The sequence below is a fragment of the Diabrotica virgifera genome, chromosome 2 (assembly GCF_917563875.1).
Source record: "Diabrotica virgifera virgifera chromosome 2, PGI_DIABVI_V3a".
NCBI classification, from domain to species: domain Eukaryota; kingdom Metazoa; phylum Arthropoda; class Insecta; order Coleoptera; family Chrysomelidae; genus Diabrotica; species Diabrotica virgifera.
In genome coordinates, this window is record NC_065444.1 from 236,648,555 (window position 1) to 236,675,836 (window position 27,282).

The 27,282-nt window shown below is 34.1% G+C and overlaps 2 protein-coding genes across 2 annotated transcripts in view; one reads left to right on the forward strand and one right to left on the reverse strand.

Annotated features, from left to right (window-relative positions):
- LOC126880492 (enhancer of mRNA-decapping protein 3) overlaps positions 1–2,204 on the reverse strand; it is a 37,609-nt gene extending 35,405 nt beyond the window's left edge. Inside the window, exon 1 of the mRNA XM_050644371.1 lies at positions 1,878–2,204. Coding sequence (XP_050500328.1) covers positions 1,878–2,029 — 152 coding nt within the window. The 5' untranslated portion in view covers positions 2,030–2,204. The remainder of the gene's footprint in view (positions 1–1,877) is intronic.
- A 15,423-nt stretch (positions 2,205–17,627) lies between these two features.
- Positions 17,628–27,282, forward strand: part of LOC126880493 (dynein axonemal assembly factor 10) — a 36,033-nt gene continuing 26,378 nt past the window's right edge. Inside the window, exons 1-2 of the mRNA XM_050644372.1 lie at positions 17,628–17,930; positions 20,365–20,495. Coding sequence (XP_050500329.1) covers positions 17,647–17,930; positions 20,365–20,495 — 415 coding nt within the window. The 5' untranslated portion in view covers positions 17,628–17,646. The remainder of the gene's footprint in view (positions 17,931–20,364; positions 20,496–27,282) is intronic.

The window sequence follows — 27,282 nt, forward strand, 5'->3', positions numbered from 1 at the left end:
TCTTAAAGAAGGATACTGGATATGAGACTCAAGTGTATAGAAAACCAACACATACCAACAGATATCTCAATTACAAATCAAATCACAACATCAACGTTAAAAAGGGAATCATAAAATCCTTATATGATAGAGCCAAAATTACTTGTTCTAACGAAAATTCCTTTTTAGAAGAAAAACAATTCTTAACATCTGTTTTATTAAAAAATGATTATCCGTTATCGTTTATAAATAAGGAATTGTCAAGATTGGATCGAATGGAACAGAACAACATAGAACAGGATCCTACAACATTCACAAGAAATAATACGAGGAAAATATCAATACCATACATAAAAGGACTATCCGAGAAACTTAAAACAATAGGAAATAAATTCAACATTTCAACAACATTCAAAACAACCAACACATTGAGATCTATTCTATCTAAAACTAAACCTAACAATGAACAAGAAAGGACAAAGAATTGTAGTTATAAAATACCTTGTGAATGCGAACAGTTTTATATAGGTGAAACATCAAGACCATTAAACGTTAGAATAAGTGAACATCAATCTTATATTAAAAATAGAGAATTTGATAGATCTCAAATATGTCAACACGCATGGGATAATGAACATAGAGTTCAGTGGAGAGATTCAAGTATAGTCCTGAAAGAAACAGTAAAAAGAGAAAAATCAAAGAAGCGGCTCTAATTATGCTAAACGAAACCAATTGTGTCGCAAATTCCTCGGTGGAATGCAGTAGGATATGGATACCCATACTGAAAGAGGAAGTCAATAGAAAGAAAATACCACAATTAGTAAGTCAATAGTCGAGTTAGTACATATTTTATATTTTAGTATTACTTATATACCCATGTATTATTGATATTATTTATAATTTAAACAAAACTATAGTAAAGTCAGAATTTGGTATTAATTTTGAGAGTAAATTAAATGTAAGACCAAATACTTACGATGTCGGGATAGTATCACGAGGTTTTTCCTGGTTTTCCCTCGTGATTTACTATGAGATCTCTAACGCGAGAATTTTAATGTCACTGTTGCATGTGGTTGTCTTTTTAAAGACAGATCACATGCTATGATTTTTTTGTGACGGATATTCTTGAGTTGGGGTTGATTTCATGTAATCGAATGAACTATCTTTCAGTAAAGTCGTCCCAGGAACGCAACTCATAAATATTGGCAATATCATTTTAAAGTCTTCTACTTTAAAATGTATCATATGTATCTGAATTGCCGATATAAATGAATCAAATTAAATAAATTATTAGAAGAATTTTTTTACTAAGCAACAACATTTTTGTTTATATTAATAGTATTTTGTATTTTGACAACGGCACCCGATTTGGGCGTCGAAACGTTAATAAAAATCATTTTTTAATAATATTGTGGCTTATTTCCCATTCTAAATAGTTAAAATTGTAAAAATGCCACAAGAAAATAGCTTCAGAACAACATGTAATGCTAAATCCAGAGTGACAGAACAAAGAATCATACAGATAGAAGCAGAAGTGTTGAACATAAAATGGGATGTGATAGGCATTAGTGAGGTAAAAAATAATCGCAAAGATAGAAAAAACTGAAATCATGTCATTTGCTTTATCAGGTCGGTAGTGAAACTGAAACAACGCGAGGCTTGGCTTCTTCGTACACAGAAAACATGTAGGTATATAGAAAGTGAAACACATAATGAAAAAGTGTCCCCATTGCTGAAAAACTTGAAAAATGGAAAATTTAAAGCTGAGAGCGTCAGTATGATAATGAAAAGTAACAAATACCACCAAATAAGCTCAGATTAGAAAGTACTTTACATTTAAGTATAATTCTACTAACAAATTCTTCAATAGTGTAGAATCACATGATGAAAGGTATTACCTGATTTTAACTTCATTCCGTTCACAAGGAAATCCGTTGCAAAATGCTTTTGTTAAGGTAATATTTGTTGTAGTTGCTGTAAGAATTTCTCCCTGATAAGTACTGTCATTAGAACACTTAATAGAAACCATGTATCCAATCCACTGTGCCATTTTTTATAAATACTTAGACACAACAAATGTAGGTTTCTCTTATTAAAGTTTAAGCTTTACTTTGCAGCCTATATTTTATTATATTTTACTTTTTTTTATTTCATTGAATGAGAAATCTGTCCTAGTAGTAACAGCTGTTTTTAGTTTTTACTATTATTGATATTGACATTTGACAATCTCAACAGTGACAGCGGTGGTGACAGTAAACAGTGAAGTATGAAGAGAAAATACCTTGACAGCGGTTCTCAATCTGTGATCTGTGGTACATGTACCACTGGTGGTACCATCATCATCATGAGTGATCATGAGGTTTGTTCCAACACGACCGAGAACCGTCACGAAACGGTGACGCTCCTGCGCAGCAAACAAAATCCGTTCCAACAAAAATATGATCATCATCGGATCGTCCTTCCCACTGTTCCAACAAGAATTGTGATCTTTTAGTGACGGTTTCGTGATGATCATTTCAGTTGATTGTCATTTGTTTCGAGCTACTGTTAAGGCCCCGTCTCACCATCAAATAATTGACAGTTATTTGATCAAACTTGACAGTTAGTGACACAAAGTGACAGTTAGTATGTATAGTTTGTGTCACTAGTCAAGTTTGACTGTCAAGTTTGATCAAATAACTGTCAATTATTTGATGGTGAGACGGGGCCTTTATGTGTCACATAATATTAATATATCTACGGCATACGTCTTTGGTTTTATCATTGGATATACCAACAACAATAAACATATTGGTAGATAAATCAGTTATCAGTCAGGTAACCGTTCCAACATCGGTTTCCAAATTACCGTCATGGGAGGATAACTGGGCGATACAATTACGAACATGCGCACAACAAACGGTACAAGTAGTTTCGTGACGGTTTCTGGACCGTCCAAAAGTTCATGTTGGAACAAACCTTGTCATGGTGGTTATCATTATTTGATGTGGTATACAAAACGCAAAAACAGCCAAAATCAGCATCAGTCTATGGTTAATTAGGTCACCTATGATTGAATTTGAAAAGAAACAATAACGGACACATCAGAAACAAGGAGGAATAAGCGCTTGTTCACAATGGACGTAACCATAAGATGAACGTAAACCGTATAATTTCGTAAACCGTAATTTGTACATAATTTTATGCAGCGTTCACAATAGACTTAAATTTTACGTAAAGACAGCAAATTACGGTTTACGAAATTATAACGGTTTACGTTCATCTTATGGTTACGTCCATTGTGAACAAGCGGTAAGGATTGACGAGATTAGAACAAAATGTACCTACAGGGTACACGAGTGAAGACTGCATAAAAAATGGGACAGTCATATGAGTAGAATATATAGGGGACACAACGGTCGTTAAAAACCAAGTGGTAGAAGAAGTATCTACATATCTAAGACGAGCTTTTTGGAATCATATTTTGGTAACTATTCCAATGAAGTTGAACTGTCACATGCCCTCCTTTACTATTTAACACCCTTATCTATGCTATTTTAAAGAAATTGTATGTACCTATGTATGGCCACGTATGGCTGTCATCTGATGGGAGTTTATCGAAATACTGAAACTTTGATAGGCACCGATAGAGGGCAAGACAATACAAGGCATCTAACGACGAGCTGCAATAATACTGATAATACTAAAACATGCGTCGTACTAAATACTTATATCCAGTGTTTTATATTAATAAATTTTTATTGAAATTTCACTACAAGAAAATAAACACCAAATAAATTATTTTCTAGGTGAAAGGTCTTAACGAAGATCTCCATAACAACAAGTTTATTATTATCAATACCGTGACTGATATCAAATCTGATACTTAGGTATATTATATTCCGTCCGACATAATAACGCGTGAATTATATTTTTAATGGAGACTTTACAAAGACCTGGACACTCCATGTGAATCACATTATCAACAAATGTGAAAAAGGTTTAAACATGCTTCGTTGCATATGTAAAGCTAGATGGGGTGCCGACCCAAAGATAGCATTAATGTTCTATAAATCGTATATTCGGTCAATCATTGATTATGGATGCTTTTTATATGGTTCATCGTCAAAATCTAATTGATTAAAAATCGATCATATTCAGTATAAGGCAATACACGTATATGTATTAGCAGAAGCGCAGGAACCTCCTCTAAACCTTAGAAGAGAATTCTTGTCTAATAAGTTTCTATTAAAGACCAGGACTTTAGACTCACATAAATTATTAAGTAAAATTAACAGTCTCACTGAATATAACTTAACAAATTCTTATTGGAGAATTAAAACTTCTCCCCCTCTTACAGATGCTTATCTAGAAACTAACAACTTTAGCATTAACACTAAACAAATATTACCCATATATAACCTTTCTATTGAGGAAATCGCAATCTTTCCAAAGATCATAAAACCTACATACAGAAACTTACCGTGCCAAAACAATAAAATTATAAAATTAATTTTATCTGAATGTTCTAATTATAAATACATCTATACAGATGGTTCCAGAACATGTAATAGTGTAGGTAGCGCTTATTATGTTTCTAATATAAAAAGTGGTAATTCTTTTAGACTACCTAAATTTACATCTATCTTCACTGCCGAACTTTATGATATTGAAAGAGCCCTAACGTACACAATTGAACAGAACTTTGGAGACACGGTTATACCATCAGATTCTTTATCTGCTCTTGAGGCAATATCACAACCAATAACCAAAAACACAACAATGAGTTGTTATGCCATATTAGAAAGATTATCGCTCGATTTAAAAATAATAGCAGTGACTTGGTCTTTATCTGAGTAAAAGGGCATGCCGGAATCAAAGAAAATGAGGTAGTAGATGAAATGGCAAATAATACAGCAACTTTAAATGAAATAGTAGACTTAACAATCTCCAGCGATTACATTCCAGAATTGCATAAAAATTAAGAAAGAAATGGGAAACTATTTGGCTCAAGTTTGTACAAACTTCGAGGAATCCGTACACTTACATATTCCCACAACTTCCGCAAAATATCCCACATATATTTGATTATCACGTTACTCGATTTTATTCCACATCCCTAAGTCGCTTAAGATTAAACCATGGCAATTTTCCTGCACATTTAGCTAAAATAGGAATGCGTATCAACTCTCTCTGTTCATGTAATAACTACTCTACTGCAGATTTAAATCATATAATCTTTAATTGTGAACTTAATAAATACCATACGAAAACTCTAATTGCTAGACTTCAGGAGCGGAATGTAAGTTTACCGCTGAATATTTCACAGACACAAAGATTCTAAAGTAAAAATTTAATATGACATCTTCAATCTTCAACTTTCAAATAACTGTGGCAAAAAGTTTATCTAATGCCATCTCCTCTTTGTCAACACACACACACACACAAAGACCTCAGATAAATTGTCATACTCAGAAAAATGTGGATTAATATTCAGTTCATGATGTTAAATGTATGTCTTGTTCCGCTAAGTTCGTGACACTTGGAGGAAAATCGAATGAAAACCGTTATTTATCGGCCTGCGTCTTTATAAATTTGTAAAAAGCTCATGCAACAGATAGTTACCAATGATTCTGCACTCCGACCTATAGAGAATTTTCTCTGTCTCTAGATATAAGACGCTAACCCGTCCGTACGCATTTAATATTTCATTAATATGCATAGTTCGACAGCTGGATTCAGGATACACCACAGGTGGCACTGAAGACACTGAAAAGCAGAAACCTTGGTCAGTCGATGGTGGTAACCCCGAATCGAATATAATCTAAAGCTGTCTTTCCTTATTTCATTTTACTCATATTTGAGTACTAAGGATGCAGAATTGCGTTGGAAGTTTATCTAGATAAGCGGTCAGGTGATGGATGTATATTGTAAAATTTATTTAAAATTTACCCATGTCCGCTATTTATCGGCCTGTGTCTTGATAAATTTGTAAAAATCTCAGGCAACAGATAGTTACCAAGAATTCTGCACTCCAACCTGTAGAAAATTTTCTCTGTCTCTATAGTGTGTGTGTGTGTGTGTGTGTGTGTGTGTGTGTGTGTGTGTGTGTGTGTGTGTGTGTGTGTGTGTGTGTGTGTGTGTGTGTGTGTGTGTGTGTGTGTGTGTGTGTGTGTGTGTGTGTGTGTGTGTGTGTGTGTGTGTGTGTGTGTGTGTGTGTGTGTGTGTGTGTGTGTGTGTGTGTGTGTGTGTGTGTGTGTGAAAAAATGGCTTGGATGCGAGTCCGTTAGCCACAGATTTTTATTTTATTTTTACCTCAATTTATTAGTTTTGTTATATTTATACGTATTTCACTTAAATGATTATATTTGTTTCTTTCAAGTAGTTTATGAGTAATTTAAATGTTTCCATTTTATGACAACTTAGTAGATATTCTATACTAATTGGAAAATGAACTTGTGTTTGTCGTAAATTGTAATATAATTGATTTATATATCTCTCGTTAATTTTGCATTCCAAGAAAATATGGTTTAAATCTCTAATCGAAACATTATCACAAAAACATACTGATGAATTAATTATTCCTAATTTGTGCAGATGTGCCTCATATTTCCCGTGTCGAGTTTTTAATCTGACGATAGTAGAAATATCTTGCTTTGGCAGGTTATATTTAAATATGTATTCAGGTGGCGGAGGAAGTTCTTGATGTCTCTATAGATAGATGTCGCTAATAGGGCAGTCAATGAGGATATTTGGCTCCGAATTCCATCCTACTAGATCGATTTACTTGATATTTTCAGAGTAAGTAGGGAATAGATCAGGAAACAAAGTCTACCCTATGCCGATGTGCGCTTTTATCTTGGGGGTGGTTCCAACCCCTTCTCGGGGGTGGAAAATTTTTTGGTTAAAATAACCACGGAAGTGCCTAGAGAACCTAATTCTAAGTAAAATCTGTTTTATATTTTTTTTTGAAAACCTAATACTTTTTGAGTTATTAGTGGTTGAAAATTGACAGTTGAAAATCATTGAAAAATGATACCTTTCGGATAGTTCTGTTTTCTGCGAATACCTTAAAAACTATGCATCTAACAAAAAAACTATTAAAAATATTTTTGTAGCTTATAAAAAAATAAAGAGACTCGTTCCTTCATAAATCTTCTAGTTATAATACAAAAAGAGATATGGTAGGTGAGAAGAGTTTGTTTTTTTGGTGCATGCTCAAATCGGTGTATTCTACTTGAAATAACAGAGACACGGTCGATTTAAGGTGCATAATACTACCAATACTTACCTTTTACAGTGCTTGAAGAGAACTTTAAAATGAGCAATGTCGATTACATTCAACCTAAGCAAGATATGCTGCAAAATATTGATAACTAATGTATTTTAAGAAAAAAATGGCAAGTATATTTTAACGCCTAATCCATCAGAATTTAAATACATCGTTTTCCTTCTACAATACCCTTTATTATAGTGTTATTTCTATGTTCAAAAAGTTGGACGGGTTTAAAATGAATGGTTTTTGAAAAAAATAAAATCAAATTATAGAGCGCATTTTTAAATTTTCTTAAAAATCTTCCTTTTTCTCCATCTAACTCGAAAATGATAAGAGATAAGAAAAACGATACCAAACAAAAATGTAGGGTTTTTTTAAATAAAAATTTTGTTTTTATTTTTCATTACTGTATCTCTTATTGTTTTCAAGTTACAGGGAGAAAAAGGAAGCTTTTTAAGAAAATTTAAATTAAAAATGCGCTCTATAATTTGATCTTATTTTTTTTTCAAAAACTTTTTAAACCCGTCCAATATTTTGAACATAGAAATAACACTACAATAAAATGTATCTTCTTCTTGTGGTGCTTTCTCCTTTAGTGGAGGTTAGCAACTACACTGGCAAATCTGTCTCTGTCCAATGCGGCTCTAAAGAAAGATGTTGAAGTTGAATCAAGGCCGGTCCAGTCTCTGATATTTCTAAGCCATGAAATCTGGCGCTTACCGGGACCTCGCTTTCCTTCAATCTTACCCTGGATGATCAGTCGCGCGAGGCGGTACTTTTCGTTTCTCATTATGTGTCCCAGGTAGCTAACTTTTCTGACTTCAATGATTTTTAGCAGTTCCCTATCTGTACCTATTCTCCTCAGAACATCTTCGTTGGTGGTGTGGGTTGTCCAAGGTATTTTCAAGATTCTTCTTAAAGCCAGAGTTCAAAGGCTTCTAACTTGTTCATCAGTGTTGTGTTGAGTGTCCAGGCCTCCGTTTCATACAAAAGTATTGACCACACATAGCAATGCAGAAAACGACATCTAAGGCTGATACTAATACTACTGTTACAAAATAAGCTTTTCATTTTGATAAACCCCTGTCGGGCTATCTCTATTCTCGCCCTCACTTCTTGTTTATAATCAAGTTGATTGTTGAACCAGCAACCAAGATATTTGTATTGGCTTACGTATTCAAGCTGTTGGTGTTTCACATATATTGGAAGAGGTAAATTTTTGTTCCTTGATATTTTCATAACTTTGGTTTTCGCAGTATTGATCTTCATCCTCATTTTTTCACAACTCTCAGTAACCCTATCCAACAGTATCTGCAGACTACGGTCCGAATCAGTCATTAATACCGTGTCATCTGCATAGCGGATGTTATTTACTCTTTGACCGTTTATCCTGATTCCTTCTAAAGAGTGCGATAAAGCGTTCGCAAATATTACCTCAGAGTAGACGTTAAACAGTATGGGTGATAGCACACAACCCTGTTTAACACCTCGTTGTATTTCAATTGGCCTTGACGTGTTACCATTGGTCTTTATGATTGCTGTCTGATTCCAATAAATAGCCTCTATAATTTTAGAATCTCTTTTGTCGACTCCGATGTCGTTCAATCTTTCTATTAAGGTCTTGTGCTTCACCCTATCGAACGCTTTCTCAAAATCTATAAAACAGACAAAAAGGTCTGCTTGCTGATCTTTGCATATTTGTGCCAGAGTTTGAAGACAGAATATTGCTTCTCGTGTCCCCATACCTTTCCTGAAGCCAAATTGTTCTTGACCGGTGACCTCGTCACATCTTTTATATATTCTGTTCTGTATGATTCGCAAGAAAAGCTTCAGAATGTTATTTAATAGATTTATAAGGCGGAAGTCCTGGCATAATTTGGCGTTCTTCTTTTTAGGCAGTGGTATGAAGACGGATTCAAGCCAGGTTTTAGGGATTGCCCCTGTATTGTAAACATTATTAAATAGTCCAAGAAGGAGGTCTAAGTTTTCCTCGTTGATTAACTTCAATATCTCAGCTGATATTTCATCTTTTCCTACTAGTTCAGAGAAATAGGGAAAAAAATAGCCTGTTAGTGACACAACCCCCTCCAGGCCGAAACTAAATTTTTTGAGTAATATGGACATCTATAATAATAACCTATATATTTCCTGCAGCCGATTTTGATGATATACATAGTTATAAACAAATGAAGATCAAAAAACGGTAAATTTTCGCTTTTTTCGTCTATTACTAAGAAAATAGGCATTTTAAACAAATTTGAGAGTAAGAAACTCATAAACGGTATAAAAAACTTCAATATGGCGTTTGCTTAATATGTCTATCCTTATTGGTTGCTTAGAAAATTGCAAAATAAATCATAAATTTTGAGTTTTTATAAATATTTATAACTTATGTAAAAATTAACTTAGAACCTTCTTATTAAACGGAATGCTGAGACTTATGGTGCTTAATTCATACCCTAAATTTCGAAGAAATTGGTCAAATAGTTTAAAAGTTATTTAATTTGTTTATCCAAAATTTATTTTTTTTTGCAACACTGTAAGTCACAAAATGATGAAGCTACAGTAATACTTTGGATAGTTTATGGAAGAAGAAAATTTACAGTATTAATTTAATTAAAAAAAAAATTACAAAAAATAATTATAAATATTGCAAAATTATTTTGCAAAAACATCTGAATTAAATAAATGGGGGGGGGGGCTAACTTTGTCCCTAATTGTCCTAGGACAGTTGTTTTTCTTTCTAAATGTGTATAAAAATTCAGTCTTTCTAAATATGAAAAAATAATTTTTCTACAGGTAACGGTTAAAAAGTTATTCTAATTGTTTATAAGTAAGCAAAAAATCGACATGTTTTTCCAAAATAATTTTACACTGTTTAAAATTATTTTTTGTCATTTATTTTTAATAATGGTAATAGTATAAATGTTCTTCTTTCATAAACTGTCCGAAGTATGATTGTAGCCTCATAATTTTCTGACTTGTAGTGTTGCAAAAAAAAATGAATTTGGGATAAACAAATTAAATAACTTTTAAACTATTTGACCAATTGCTTTGAAATTTAAAATATAATTTAAGTACAAGAAGTGTCAGCATTCCGTTTAATAAGAAGGTTCTAAGTTAATTTTTACATAAGTTATGAATATTTTTAAAAACTCAAAATTTATTATTTATTTTGCAATTTTCTAAGCAACCAATAAGGATGGACATATTCAGCGAACGCCATATTGAAGTTTTTTATACGATTTATGAGTTTCTTACACTCAAATTTGTTTAAATTGCTTAACTTTTTGGTAATAGACGAAAAAAGCGAAAATTTAGCGTTTTTTGATCTTCATTTGTTTATAACTATGTATATCATCAAAATCGGCTGCAGGAAACATATAGGTTAATAATATAGATGTCCATACTACTCAAAAAATTTGGTTTCGGCCTGGAGGGGGATGTGTCACGAGAAAAATCTTATTTCTCTGGACTATACAGATTTGTTGTTTTTTAGTTGACGTAGAGCATATTCCAGTTCGGACTTCAGTATTGGAGGACCTTCGTCGTTTTCTTTGTTTAATGTAGGATGTTCTCTGATGTCATAGAAGAGTTCCTTTATATAGTCTTCCCACATGTTTATTTGTTCTTCAGGGCTTGAAATCAGTTTGCCTTCTGCGTTGATTAGATTATTTGGTCCTTGTCAGGACCAAAGTCAAATTTGAAGTCATCATGTTTTTTATATAAGTTTTCGATCTCTTCACATTGTTCTGTTATCCATTTTTCTTTTGCAATTTTTATTTTTTGTTTAATGGTTCTATTTATTGCTTTGTACATTGCATTGTGCTGTTTGCATTTTCTTCTTTCATCCATTAAATCCAATATTTCCTCTGTCATCCATCTTTGCTTCCGTGGTCGTTGTTCTGTTATCATTTCGGTTGCTGTTGCAAGGACGTGTCTGATTTCCTCCCAGTTTTGTTCTATATCTTGTGCTCTGTCTTCTTTGTTGGCAATTTTTTTCAGTTTGTTGTTCAGCTGCTCTTCTGTTTTCTTTTTGGTTTTTTCATCATTGAGTTGTTCGGATATGCGTCTAATAGTCTTCTTTTGTGGTGGTTTACATAGTTTTAATCGCACTTCCATCTGCGCCACTACTGGATTATGATCGGAACCAATGTCAGCACTAGGGAAAGTTTTTACGCTTTTGAAAGAGTTTCGGTACCTTTTATTGACAAGAATAAAGTCAATTTGGTTGCGGACGATGTTATGTTCTCTATCCTGTGGGGACTTCCAGGTATATAACCTTCTTGGTGGTAGTTTAAACCAGGTTAATTACATACTCATGTTGCTGACAGAATTCTATCAATCTGTCGCCTCTGTCATTTCTCTTACCTAGTCCCCATTTGCCAGCCACTTCTGGCACTGGTTCATCCCCAACTTTTGCGTTAAAGTCTCCCATTATAATGGTTATTTCAGTTTTTCGAACTAGTTTAATGATGGTTTCCAATTCTGTGTACCAGCGCTCAATTTCAGAATTTGATTTATCAGCAGTTGGTGCGTAAGTCTGGATTATATTTATATTCATGGGTTTTTCCTGTAGTTGTATCAGTATTATGCGGTCAGAATGGGGGACAAAATTTATTACTTTTTCAGCGAGTTTCTTAGTTAATACTAATCCTACTCCGTTTCTGTGGTCTTTGTCATTGTTTCCGGAGTAGAATAAGGTTCAATTCGCGGTTGCACATTTTCCCGAGTGTGGCCATCTCGTTTCGCTGATGCCGAGGATTTGTATCTGTAGGCGTTCCATTTCTAGAGTCGCGTTATCCAATTTTCCTGCTTCAAAAAGAGTTCGTACATTTCAGGTCGCAATTTTGAGGTTTTTAAGGTAATTATTCCTCCAATAAAATGTATAGTAGAAGGAAAACGATGAATTTAAATTCTCGTGGATGAGGGGTTAAATATCCTTCTCATTTTTTCTTATTAGTCATTAAACAAAAAAGCACCCGGACCTGGCAATATACCCTCAGAACTAATAAAATATGGAACTGAAAAACTATATGAACACCTGGCAATATTCTTTCAAAACTGCATAAACAAAGTAGAGGTTCCAGCTGAATTTAAAACCTCTACCATTTCAACTTTACATAAAAAGGAAACAAACAAAACTGCGACAATTACCGTGGAATAGCAGTTACTAGTACCCTTAGTAAAATTTATGGGAAAATGATCAAAAATAGAATAGAAAGAGAATACACTGATATGGAGGCAGAAGAACAGGCGGGTTTTAGAGCTGGTAGATCGACCATAGACCACTTTTTTTGTATCACTCAACTTATAGAAAAAAAGGTTGCTGTAGATCAAGAAGTCCACTTTTTGTTTGCTGATCTAAAAAAGGCCTACGATAGCATCCCCCAAAACAAGTTATGGAACACTCTAAGACAAACGAACATCAACTCAAATCTCATAACAGCAGTGGAAAAACTATATGATAACGCCAACGCTAAAGTTAAAATAGGAACGAATGTTTCCAAACGTTTTGTAGTAGACAAAGGACTGAAGCAGGGATGCTGCCTATCGCCGACACTTTTCAAAATATATCTGGAACAAGCATTAAAACTTTGGAAGCGGAAGTGCAGCGGCATGGGTATACAATTAAATAATAACAACCTGTACACTCTATGTTTTGCTGATGATCAAATTGTGATTGCCAACGAATATGACGATCTGGAATACATGACTCGGAAATTAATCGAAGAGTACAAAAAATGGGGATTAGAAGTTAACATAGAGAAAACAATGTACATGAACATCGGTGGCAACGAACAGAATCTAGTTTTAAACGACGGACAACACATTAAGTACAACAATAAATACTCTTATTTAGGAGTAGAAATCACGGACGACGGCAAATCAGATCAGGCTATAAAAAAAAACGAAACACTCAAGGTAGAAGGGCCATATCTCAACTAAATTGTATTATTTGGGATCAACATATATCCAAAAAAAAAAATAAACATCGAATATACAACACTATTATAAAGAGCATAGTAATGTATGGAAGTGACGTGTGGCAGTTAAAGACAACTACTGAAAGAACACTACAAGCCACGGAGATGGACTACTGGAGACGTGCCGCAGGAAAATCAAAACTCGAAAGAATTAATAACGAACGTATACGAGAGATTATGGGAGTCACACATACGATTGTCGAAGATATAAGAGTACAACAACTAAAGTGGTATGGACATGTGCAGAGAATGCCAGAACACCGTCTGCCAAAACAGATTCTAGATTGGTAACCACATGGAAAGAGAAAAAGAGGCCGACCCAGAAAGAGCTGGAGAGAAGGAATAGACAGAGAGATCCGAGAGAGAGGTTTAGAAGAAGACTTTTGGGAAGATAGAGATGCATGGAGATTGGGCATCGGAAGACGTCGGAGGACGTTTTAAACCGATTATATATATATATATATATATATATATATATATATCAATTTTTTGCAGCATATCTCGCTTAGTTTGAATGTAATCGACATTTAGTATTGTTCATTTCAAAGGTCTTTTTAAGCACTACAAAAGGTATTGGTAGCATTGTACATCTACAATCGACCGTTTCTCTGTTATTTTAAGTTGAATACACCGATTTGAGCATGCACCAAAAAAAACAAGCTCTTCTCACCTACCATATCTCTTTTTGTATTATAACTATTTAGAAGACTTATGACGAAACGAATCTCTTTGTTTTCCTATAAGCTACAACAATGTTTTATATAGTTTTTTTAGTGAGATGCATAGTTTTTAAGGTATTCGCAAAAAACCGTTCGAAAAGGTGTAATTTTTTAATGAAAATGGCAAATTTTCAACCTCGAATAACTCAAAAAGTATTGAGTTTTCAAAAAATAAATATAGAACAGTTTTTGCTTAGAATTAGGTTCTATAGTCGCTCCCGTGGTTATTTTAACCGAAAAATTTTCCACTCCCGAGAAGGGGTGGGAACCACCCCCAAGATAAAAGCACACATCGGCATATGGTAGACTTTGAATTAGAAGATAAGTAGAGGCTAATCCCAAAATTTCATTAAAATCCATGCAGTAGGATAGACTTCGGAGGTAATATCCTATTCCTGCTCCCATTGACTGGAGTATAACGCGTCCGTACACATTTAATATTTTATTCACATGCAAAAACTCAAAACCACCAGGACCATGGGCAAAAAGCAACAAACAAAAAGCTGATTTATTTGCTGAACATCTAACTGAAGTCTTTAAGCCACACGGCAATGACCAAGTACAAGAAGTAGAGCAGGAACTAGCCTTACGAATTAATCAAAGAGAGCGACTAACTTTAATTACACCGAAGGAGATCAATGATGAAATTAATCATTTGAATGAAAAGAAGGCACCAGGCACTGATCTCATAACAGCAACAATGCTAAAACAACTTCCTTAAAAAAGGTATAATGAAGTTATTGTACATATTAAATGCAATCTTAAGACTTAATTATTGGCCTATATCACTAAAAATTGCCCAAGTAATTATGATACCGAAACCCAGTGCCGGTTTAACCTAACTTCGGGCCCTGGGCGCTGGAGGTTTAGGGGCCCCTTCATTGCTATTCGTTGTCAGTTTTTTAACAAGAAAACACATGCATTAACTATAAAGGTTTATTGTAAAATCCATAAAATATATTTTTTAAACAAGCAAAATAATAGCAAACGTTAAAAAAATCAAAAAAAGACATTTAAAAACATATTTTAAAAAATACATAAAGACAAAAATTAGATCACTTTTTTCTTGACTTGCCATCGCAAACTGCCATATAAGATTATCACAATTTAGTTTCTCCAGTGCTTCATTCTCTAGATACAATAGTGATAATGCGTCTAGGTTTTCTTGACCCAAATTTGACCTTAAATATGATTTTATTCTTTTTAAAGCCGAAAATAACCGCTCGCCTGACGCATTAGAAATTGGTATCGTCAAATAAATTTGCAGTAAAGTTAAAATATTGGGAAAAGTTGCTTTTACATCCTGGAAGAATCAAATTTTTCATAAATTGTATGTTTATTCAAATTTTGGCATAACGTTACAAAATGGGTAATTTAATTATGCAAGTTCTCTTTGGTTTCATTAGCATCGTAAAAACACCTAAAAGCTGATGATACATCCTTGTAGCATTCAATTCGCGATTCCGAAAACAGCGACTAATTTTCTAGATTCTAGATTTTCTGCGACAGCGATTTTTTTGTCGCTGTGATTAAAAATCGCAAGTGGAGTGCTAGCCTAGAGGCCACTGTATAATGCCAAATTGCAATTTTTGTAATCGCTTTACTTTTGAATGTTTGAAAGAGTGTGTACCTATTGTTTGGGTATTGGCATTTTCGAGAATAATCTATTCTTTATCTATAAATTAGATTTATGTATATCTATTTTTGCCTTGCGTTTAACTATTTTAAAAGGACTTATTTTGTTCCTATTTTAATAGAACTTATTTTAAAGCCGAAAAGTGAGATAAATTAATATTTAAGCCCCACAATTCAAAAAGGAAATTATTAGAAACTAAAAAAACTCCGTTTGTGCGATTATTTTGGATACAATTCGAGACATGGCCATTGATTAATAACCTACACAGTTTTTACCCACTACCTGGGTAGTTTTTAATCATTGACATGACGAAATCTGACAACTTTCTGTAGTTTTTGGAAAAGGGCCCCGCCACAAACACAGACACGGGGCCCCTGTGGGGCTAGGCTACGGCACTGTGTATAGTCGTGAAGAAATGTAACAATAGAACAAAGGCGTTTGCAGTGTATTGGCGTATCTGCGTAAGATATATTTTTTTTGGAGATTATGTAAATTATTTAGCGACTTTTTTTTATAATTAAAAGGAACGGGCCCCTGGGCGCCCGCCCCAAGCGCCCAGTGGATAAACCGGCACTGCCGAAACCTGGTAAAGCTTTAACGGATGTTTCATCATACCGCCCAATAAGTCTACTGCCAATAATGTCAAAACTTCTTGAAAAGCTGTTACTTAAAAGAATTATGAGCGACCTAGAATTCCAAAACTGGATCCCAGAACACCAATTTGGATTCCGGCAAGCTCATTCTACAGTGCACCAATGCCATCGCATATCATAATGTAATTAATAGATCTTTGGACAATAAAGAGTATTGCACAGCAGCCTTTTTGGACATCAGCCAAGCATTTGATAAGGTATGGCACCCAGGATTACTTTATAAAATTAAAAAATCTCTACCCAACAAATACTTTGACTTATTAAAATCATATTTAAATCACAGAGAATTTGAAACTAAAGTGGAGGATGAACTATCAAACCGTAACAAAATTCAATCAGGAGTCCCACAAGGTAGTATATTGGGTCCACTTCTTTATGTACTGTACACATCCGATTTACCAACCTCTCCACAAACCACCATTGGAACTTTCGCTGATGACACAGAAATATTTGCAACTGAAGAGGATCCAACAGCTGCAGTATTAAAACTTTAAGAACACCTAGACCAAATTGGACAGTGGTTAAAGAAATGGAAGATAAAAGCTAATGAAACTAAGTCAACACATATAACTTTCACACTAAGGAAAGACCAATGCCCAAATATTAGCCTTAATTAAGTCAATATACCACAACAGAATATCGTCAAATACCTGGGGCTTCATCTTGATTCTAAATTAAACTGGAAACAACACATTTTAAAGAAGAAGAAACAAATTGAGTTGAGATTGAAAGAAATTAATTGTCTTATAATCTCGACTCTCAATTGAGAACAAACTGCTGATTTATAAAACAGTCATCAAACCTATATGGACGTACGGTATAGAACTATGGAGTTGTGCCAGCAAATCAAACACAAAAATTATCCAAAGAACTGAATCAAAAATTCTACGCACCATCGCAAATGCCCCGTGGTACATTTCCAACCAAACCCTTCATAGAGACCTAAACATCCCGTTAGTCAGCACAGTAATTCAAGAAAAAGCCAACAGATACCACGAGAAATTGGAAGGCCACCCCAACCAATTAATATTACCACTACTGCAGCCACTAAACAACAGATGAACAGAAGATTGCGAAGATTATGGCCCATAGATCTTCGCTGAAACTGAGGTGAAACCGCTGGGTGATGTACCTCATAACGCCATTTTAGTGTACAATACTATAGTTGATAGGTACAAGTTATTGTACTTGTTATCAAATTAATTCATATAATATGTAATTCTGATTGTTAATAAATGCTTACAAAAAAAAATAAATGTTTACTGAAAATTCACGACAAGAAAATAAAGACCAAATGAATTATTTTATATGTGAAAAGTCTAACGAAGATCTCCATAACAACAAGTTTATTACATCAATATCTTGACTGATACTTATATATTCCGTCAGTCATAATAACGCATGAACTATATTTTTAATGGAGGCTCTACAAAGACCTCAGATAATTTGTCATAATCAGAAAAATGTGGATTACTCAGTGCATGATGTTAAATGGATACCTTGTTCTGCCAAGTTCGTGACACTTGGAGGAAAATCGAATGGATCTGGTATTGTTGAAGTATATTCGTTAACTAGCGAGAATGTTGAGAAAGTACATGAGTTTGGCAAAAAAGAACATTTTAAGTGTGGTACGTTTGAAGCATCGAATTTAAGAAATAGACATTTAGCTACCGGTGATTTTTCTGGAAGATTACAAGTGTGGTAATGTATTTATATATTTTCCCCATTGTTTGAATAATATACTAAATGACCTCAGAAATTAATTACGGCAACTTAAAGACAGTATTTCTTCGCTTCATTATTTTATCTTTTTTTAGGGGGGGGGGGGCAGACGAGAAGATGTTGCACATTATGTTTTGTATACTTTGGATAACCATTTATAACTTAAAGCAGCCGAAAAGCCAGGGGGCACGTTCCCCCCCTGCCCATGTGTACGGGCGCCCATGAATTCTATGGCTCCTGCTTTTGTCAATCTTTTAAGATCTTCAATCTATTGGATTATTAATTTTGCTATATGTACTAAGTTTATTATATCTGTGGCAAGTTTATTTAATGCCATCCCCTCTTTGTGAACACACACACTAAGTTTATTTTATGTAGGTACGTCTCTACTCCTCGAGTTAGACTCGTGCCTTTCTGCCTGCGAGCTCTCTCTCTCTCTCTCTCTCTCTCTTTCTCTCTCTCTCTCTCTCTCTCTCTCTCTCTCTCTCTCTCTCTCTCTCTCTCTCTCTCTCTCTCTCTCTCTCCCTCACGTCGTAGCATTCGTCTACAACAGAACATTTCAGTGCCGTCTATCTTTCTTCTTTCCGATTGTCTCATGTTCCAAGATTCACATCTGTAGGTCAGTATTGGGAATATTAAGCAGTTGATCAACCTTATCTTTAATTTAACGCTCTTGAAATTTGACAGTCCTTCCATATTGTGGTCATTTTTGCTCTGGTAACTTTTGCTAGGTCACATCTACGTTTTATTTCTTCCTGTAGTGACCCTGTGTTTGTGATCAATGATCACAGATGTAAGTATGAGCTCACAACCTCACACAAGTCAATTGTGGTTATGTGTGGATGATTGTTATGTAGTCTATCCACTATCATGATTTTTGTCTTTGATATGCTTAATTGCAGACCAAATATTTGACTTTCGTTTTCGACCATTCGTATAAGGTCAATCAGCTGTGTTTGACTATTTGCAAGAAGGACTGTCATCTGCGAAACGTAGGTTGTTTATTTTATGACCATTTATTGAGATGCCCTTTTCCCATCCTTCAAGTGTTCTTTTTATAATATGGTCCCCATATATATTGAATAATTGTGGAGATAGTATACATCCTTGTCTGACACTCCGTTCTGGATGAAATTCATTTGAAAGTGTTTCAGTACTTCAACTGATCCAGTAATGTGTTCGTATAATTCAGTTATAAGTGAAATAAGGTGTTGTGGTACGCCTACTTCTTTTAGTATTCGCCATAAGTGTCTGTACTTGACCCTGTCGAATGCTGTACGTTAATTTATAAAGCATATGTACAGTGGAATATTGAATTTCCTAGATTTTTCGATTATCTGTCACAGGTCTTCTCAAATACCTCTACCTTTGGTAAATCCAGTTTGCTCTTGTGGAATTTCTCTGTTAAAGGAACGTTTTTAGTCTCTCATTGATTATATGTAGTATTATCTTGCTGACATGGCCTTCAAGCTACTACTTTCTAATTAGCCTAGTAGAGCCTTGGTTTCCTCCAAACCGTGCCTTCAACCTCACTGGTCCCGCACCAATCTTCCCCACTGCTCCAGGTTCTCACATCTAGGAAATTTTGCGCCTTCGTTTCTACTTCTTCCTCCCACCTTTTCCGTGGCCTTCCTTTTAGTATTGAGCTCTGAATTTTACTATGTAGAGCAGTGGTTCCCAACCTTTTATGTGTGGCGACCCACTTTCTGATGTTTTTTCATATTCGCGACCAATCCTTCACCCATGATGTTATATATTTACGGTATTCAGCTACTGCAAGAGCCACGCCGCGACCCACCTGAAACCCGCTCGCGACCCACTAGTGAGTCGCGACCCACCGGTTGGGAAACGCTGATCTAGAGCGCTTTTCGGCAATCTTTCGGTTTCCATTCTCACTATATGACCATCCTATCTACCAGGCTACTTGCTTTATGCCTTTGACCGTAGAAAACTTCTGTGAGCTCATTTTGTATTCTGACAGTTGCTGTTGACAAGCCCATTGTTGCTTTTACTAGTCGGTAATATTTTTGGTGGATATTAAAGCTATGTAATATTTGATACAATTTAAATCTATTAATTGTGTCGTAGATTTATTTTAAATCAATCTATGAAGTTGTTAAGGACGTCAATGTCATATTCCCACGATTTGTTTAGAATTTATTTTACTATGAATAGCTCGTTAGCTGTAGTAGATCTTCTTTGTCGGAAATAGGTTTGATATTCCCTGACAATATTTTTTTCAGTTAATTGTTGAAATCGTTTGTTTAGTTAGTTTAGTATGTAAGTAAGCAAAGAAGTATACAGTCATGTATAGTGTCATTGTTGTAGCATTTTGTAGACTGAATTTCCAGAGCACCAAATATACACGTTAGATGGTTTTTAAAGTTGTTATTTATTATAAAAATTTTTTTAGGGATTTGGAGGATCCGCTTTGGCCAGTATATAAAAGTACTGCTCATAGTGCGATAATAAATTCCATTGACGGTGTGGCAGGAACAAGTTCTGGATGTGGTGCGCCAGAAATAGTGACGGGCTCTAGAGATGGTATGAATTTAAAAACTATATTATAATTATATAACTTAAAATTTTTATACAGAAATTATTGTCTCTGGTAGAAATAAAAAATTATCTGAGACTTTCGCTCTGATGTTTCTACTTACACCGTCTCTTCAAATTATTTTGACTTCTATGGTTAACGCTTGCAGATATTTCATGTGTTTAATATGTACCTATTGCCATAGTATTTTCTGAGGACAATAAATGATATAAATATGCAATTTGCAATTCTTCACCAATTTTTATTTTTGAAGTTATACTTCTTTAGGCGCGATTTCATTGAGGGTATTTTATTAATCTGCGCGCATGCGCACACAGGCAGTATGGAGTTCGTTACTAAATGTTTTAATTTATGTATTTATCAGTCCAGAAAAGGTGTGGAAAGAATATACCTATTAGTGTTTTTAAATATATGTTTCTACAAACGTGTTAAAAATGCAATTTATAGCACTCCATAGGAGCGTTAAAAATGGTACTTTAAAGCACCGGTGCTTTAAAAATTTTAAGGCACTGCAGTTAAAAGTAAATTGTCAAATTGTGAAACGTCAAAATATTTATATTTCATTTATTAACATTAATAGATATTAATAATACAACTTGCGCAATTTGAAAAAGGTGGTTTAAAAGGTTTTTTAAAATTTAATTTAAAACTGTATTGCATTTTTAACACGTTTGTAGAAAAAAACTATTAAAATTTGTTAGAATATACAAAAATAAAAGTAGATGTTATTCTGATTTACGTATCGACAGTATACGCTGTGAGCTCGTACGTAGAGGGGATATTTACAAATTCGCGAACGCCAGTAGTGACAAGTTTGTAAACGTTTACCGGAAATTTGACATTAATGTCAAAGTGATTAATTTAAAATTAAAATTAAAAACATTAATTATAAACAATATTAGTTGGTCAAAGCTGTGGTATATATTTTTACCTTAAATATACTTACGTTTTAAATACTGAATTTAAGTTTTTTTAATGTTCCGTAATATCTAATTATAAATAATCTATTATAATCTTAGCGCCATCTACACGATTATTGTCAAAGTATCCGAAGTAAGAAATTGATATTTTATCAATAGAACATCAAAATGATTAGAAAAATCTTAAAAAAATCGATTACAATTTAATTATTTTTTGCGTTGTAAATATTAAGCGATAACAATTAAATAATAAATTTAAAAATTACCGGTAAAAGTTGAATTAGTAACCGCTAGGAGCGACACCAGCGAAGCTCAGAGCGAATAGGCAGTTTTGATGTTTGTAATAGTCAAGAAAAATATAAAAATGAAATGTCAGTCAAGTTCAAGTAAAAGTTTTTGTAGATATTGTCCTGTAATTGAGAATGAATAAATTATAATTGTTGATATATAAGACGTTTGTAGAAAAAATATTGTATGATATAGGTACGTGTTAAAAAGTACATTTTTAAGGCACTCATGTGAATTGCAGAATGAGCGAAGCGAATCTTTCACACGAAACTTTCACATACGTGCCTTAAAATTGTACTTTTATTTAACATTTATATCATAAATAACTATTATTATAATTTTTGTGTATTTGGACTTGTCTACCTCGGGAATAAGATAATAAGTAATATTTAAAATATTTTATATTTCACTTCGTCTGTTTGTCACTATGTCTGAGAAATCTTTAGCCCAGATAATCAAAAGGGTATAGCTCAGTGGTAGAGCGTTGGACTGGAGATCAAGAGTACCCCGGTTCGAATCCTGGTGTTTTCTAATATTTTTTTAATTTTTAGTATTGTTTTAATAAAAATGTTTGGAAAGTAGTAAGAAAAATAAATTTAATCTTTAAATAAAATACAAATAAACTGTCCGAAAGTATATTTATTTCATTGAAATCATATTTAGAAGTATAACTTCTTACGTGCGTACAAAGTACACACACACTCTTTTTTTCTCAACTGAAGAAACTTGGTCAAATCCTGGATTTGCCTAAGGTGCCTAAGGTACCATAGGTACCTTAGGTACCTCAGGCAAAAACTAAATTTTTAAGAACTCTAAGATTAAAAAGCAGGTTTTTAAAGCACTTGGAATAATAAATTACTTAATTTGATAAATAAATATTCATCTTAAAAATAATCCATAATTATATACTACATTGGAATGACACTTACTTATCACAAGAAAAACCCAGGTTTGAATTAACAAAAAAATATAAAATAATTGTGACCTTGAAACAACACCCTGTATATTAAAATTGTCAAAATCCGTTTGCACATTTGAAAAGAGTACAAAAAACAAAGTTTAATTGACCGCTTCATTTTTTTATACAGACCATTTAATGATATTAATTTCGAAATTAAATCGAAATTTTTGTGGTGAGTTCCCAGAGATCTTAAAAATTTCGGCATAGTTTCAAAATTAATTGAAGTCATTAAATTGTCTGCGAAAAAAATGAAGGTGAACCATTAAACTTAGTTTTTTGTGGTCTTTTCAAATGTGCAAACGGGTTTTGAAAATTTCAATATACAGTGTGTTGTTTCAAGGTCACAATCACTTTATATTTTTTGTTAATCTGGACCTGTATTTTTGTTGTGATTAGTAGTAAGTGGGTCGTTCCAATGTAGTAACTAAGTATTGATTGGTGTTAAAATGAGAATGTATTCATTAAATTCAATAATTTATTATTAAAAGTGCTTTAGAAACCTGCTTGGTAATCTCTGTTCTTAAAAATTTCAATATATTTCATTTCAAAATTAAAGTGATTAAATTTTCTGCGAAAAACATTTAAGCGAACCTATAAACTCAGTTCTTTGTGCTCTTTTCAAATGTACAAACGGGTTTTGAAAATTTCAATATACCTTCAGGATGTTGTTTCAAGGTCACAATGAATTTAAGTATATTTTTTTAATCCGGACTTGGATTTTTCTTCTGATTAGTAGTTCTATGGTTTGGGTTCTAAGTAAGACATACGTGTATCAAATATCAAAAAAAAATACAAGGTGGTTATAAAGTTATGGTCCAGACAAAAATGGGCAAAATCGATAAAAACACCCTGTAACTCGGTTATAAAACTCGGTGGGGCAATAAATGTAGAATATCTAGAACCGCCTCAGCGACCTCTATTCGCCATTTAAGTATTTCCGTTTCTTAATGAAACATCCTGTATACTACTCCACCTATGCGGCCCGTAAGCTGTGGCAATAGCTACTATGTGACCCAGGAAAAAAGGTTGAGTATCGCTGTGTCAGAACATTGTCAAAATTTGAAATTCTCACTGTGCGAATTAATCACTTTCCTTCGTCATATTGCTGTTTTTGTTTAATGTATTAATGTTTTAAAAGGATAAATCACTTAATTTCATAATTTTAGGTTTTTTTTAATAGAAACGTGTACATTATGTTTACTGGTTTACTGTCTTGTTTCATAATATGTGCGATTACAATGATAAGCTATCTCGCCATTTCTTTGTTTGTCTTCTTGGTAGTCTCCTTTTGCTGGTTTTCCATCCTTAAGAATTTTGACAATTTTATCACCCTCCATTCTCGTCAAATGTTTATTCTTATTCCTTCTTTGTGTTCTCCATCGAAAAAAGACGTTATATAAGAAATTATTCGATAATTGGTGGATAGTGTCATAAGCAAGTGCAGAAAACCGACGTATAGATTCGATGAATGTTGTTGAATATTATCATAATTTATTAATTTTCTTGTCACTCGAACTTTTGCGCGGTCGGCCGATACTATCGATTGGTGATTTATCTATTTCTATTTTGACCACACGTGTCTCGCCCATCCTGCTCATGTTATAGCATTAAAGAATTAGAAAGAAGAAGAGCTCGACACGTTGGGTGCCATTTTTATATAGCACCATGTACGCCCCAACCACGGTGGGCGACATTTATATGTAGCACGCCTATGGATAACAAAGACAAAAAAAAATAATATGTAACATGACAAATTTAACAAAATATAAAAATATATCAAAAATGAAAAACCATTTTCAATTTAGTTGCAAAACGAAAATACACCCGTATCGTATTCTAGTTCAATCAGAGAGTGCAGCAAGCACCTCTACCGGTTTCTAAACTTATTAGTCTCTTATCAGGAGGCACATACATGCTGCTCTCTCTGATCCAACCAAAACAAACCCTGGCGTGCAGTCACGGATTGCAACGAACGAAATGGCATAGATGCCCTAGCGGCAACTGCTAGCAAAAGACTAAGTTTTCAATCTAATGGCATGTAAAACAACATAATGTTACTCTACATCCCACCAGACTGAAAACAATGAGAACCTTCTCTGGTTACACCTCCGAGGCTTCTACAATTTGCAAGCCATAACGGATGCTGAGACTAAGGAGTACGAAGGGAACCATTCTCGTTGGAACTTTACCGCGCTGAGCAGATGGGACGTGAATTATAAATTGTAAAATTCCCTCATCTTCCTTAGTCTCAGAATCCGTTATGACTTGAAAATTGTAGAAGCCTCGGAGGTTTAACCAGAGAAGGTTCCCATTGTTTTCAGTCTGGTGGGATGTAGAGTAACATTATGTTGTTTTACATGCCATTAAATTGAAAACTTAGTCTTTTTATAAAAATATACTTGGTGCTACTTAACTTTTTGATGTACCTCGGTAGCTCTAAGTCTTCAGAGATGTAGGGGTGTGGACTCTTAATATATGTTAAATAAAATTGAAACTTTAATTGCTCGGGGCCGGGGGAAGATTAAAAAAAGAAAATATAATATATTCTTATTTATATAAAAATATATAAAACTAAGAATGCCAGTTATTTGAAATATCTGTACTTACCGTAGGCTACTTTCATGTGTGATTACTTTATACGAAGGATAGATATTGATAAAGAAAATCTTACTTTATTGAAACAAATAAAAATTTAGCAACGTTGTTAAAAAAACCTTTAATCATCTTACTAATTGGCGAGAAAACGTAAGAGTTCAACAATTAAAAATAGCGCAAGTACCTTGTTGTGTTCTTTATCCGTGGGTGATCCATAGTCCATCCATGCGACAGTTAAGGTATTAAACATTGTCCTGATGTTACGGCACATTTGTTGTCACGGCACATAACGACACTCATTTTGACAGATAAAGTACAGCTATTAATTATATTAGAGATGGAATTCCATTGTCCGTTTATTGTATGCAACATATAATACAACAACTTAAAAAACCGAAAAACTTTTCTACCAAGGAAAACCAATGGATCAGTTTAATCCATCACTACTTAGAAACACAAAATACGGTCGAGAATTGACACTCTACGACCACAGCAGCCACTTAAGCCTACTTCGGCTCTGGAACAAAAACTAAACTGAACTAAATACAAACAACTATCTCCATTGAACTATTATCAACAGTTTTCTCCGTCAGCAAGGCAAAGAGCCTACTGACGGAAAGGCACCAGCTTCTTACTCTAGACTACCAGAACTGATTTCTCCTCTAGACTACTCCGAACTGATCTCCAATCCTCTTCGAACTCTCTCACAACCCAAAACTCATTCCCTCTCCCCATTTTTCTATCCTACTCAACCATGTCCTGTTTTACCAATCAAAAAATGAGTCAATTTCCACTCTTCATTTCAAAACGAATATAAAAGATTTAAGCAAACTTCAACCACGGCCTCAAAGGCAATAACTCTTTCTCTCGCAAATAGGATTAAACCAAATGGAATTCTGGTAGCTATATCTCAGCTTAATATTCTCCAAGGCGTTTCGCAACGTTCGCAATATTGCACGTGTAAACTTGTTGTATTACATAAACACACTCAGAGCCCTTATCTCTGCAAAGGAATTCACAACATAAACAAATCAGCTTCAAAATAACATATTACAGTTTCACAGTCGCCAAAAATACATTAGTAAAATATTATCACAACAGTCAGATTAACAACATATCGAGGTCCCTCAGATAAAAGAGATATGAATATCCATGAGAGCACAAGATCAATCCAACTGACCATAATACACTGAAACACAAACATGACTAACGGACTGAGTGTACAGGGTGGAGCAAAAGTAATAATGATTTTCGGACCGTTACAATGTGCTTATTCCATTTCATTTTTCTATTTAGTGTCCATTCGTTTATACACTATACGTTACATTTTCTTCTAATGTCTTCACTCATCTTTCGATCTCTCAGCGTATTTCCTGTAATTCTTCTCAGTACTCTCATGTATGCCGTTTCCAGTAGTCTTTGTATTGTGGCTCTATCGGGTCTTGTTTCTGATTGGCTTTATAAATTCTTGACTTCATCTCACTATTAATATGTCGGTTTCGCCATATATGATTATTAAGGCAACCTTCCAGTATATTTGCTTTTTGTACTTGATTTCTCAAATTAAGTAGTTTTGTTGGGTGGATCGACTAGCTCGACAGAACTGCTGCCGGTCCCGAGCGCGGACAAAGGTGGAGGGGATCTACAGCCAGGGCCCCCGTAACCGGGCGTGCAACGCGTGCGGCGCACGCGGGCGTAACCCCAAAGGGGCGCCAAACCGAAGGTTTGGTAAATAAGAAATATTTATTTTAAATAAGATAATCATTTTTTATATACAATTTTAATTATTTCATGAACAGCTAGAGAAATCTCAAAAATCAAATATTGTATTATTACTGAAAAAATAATTATTCCCGTCCTGAAATATTGAACTTACTCCATCAAAAATATATTTTTGTTGTTCCTTCCTATTTTTTTTCTTGGAAGTAGATTGAATTACGCTTGGCATACCATCCAATCAATTTTATGTTGTAAACTAAAGCGACACTCAAAATAGTCAAATAAACATCA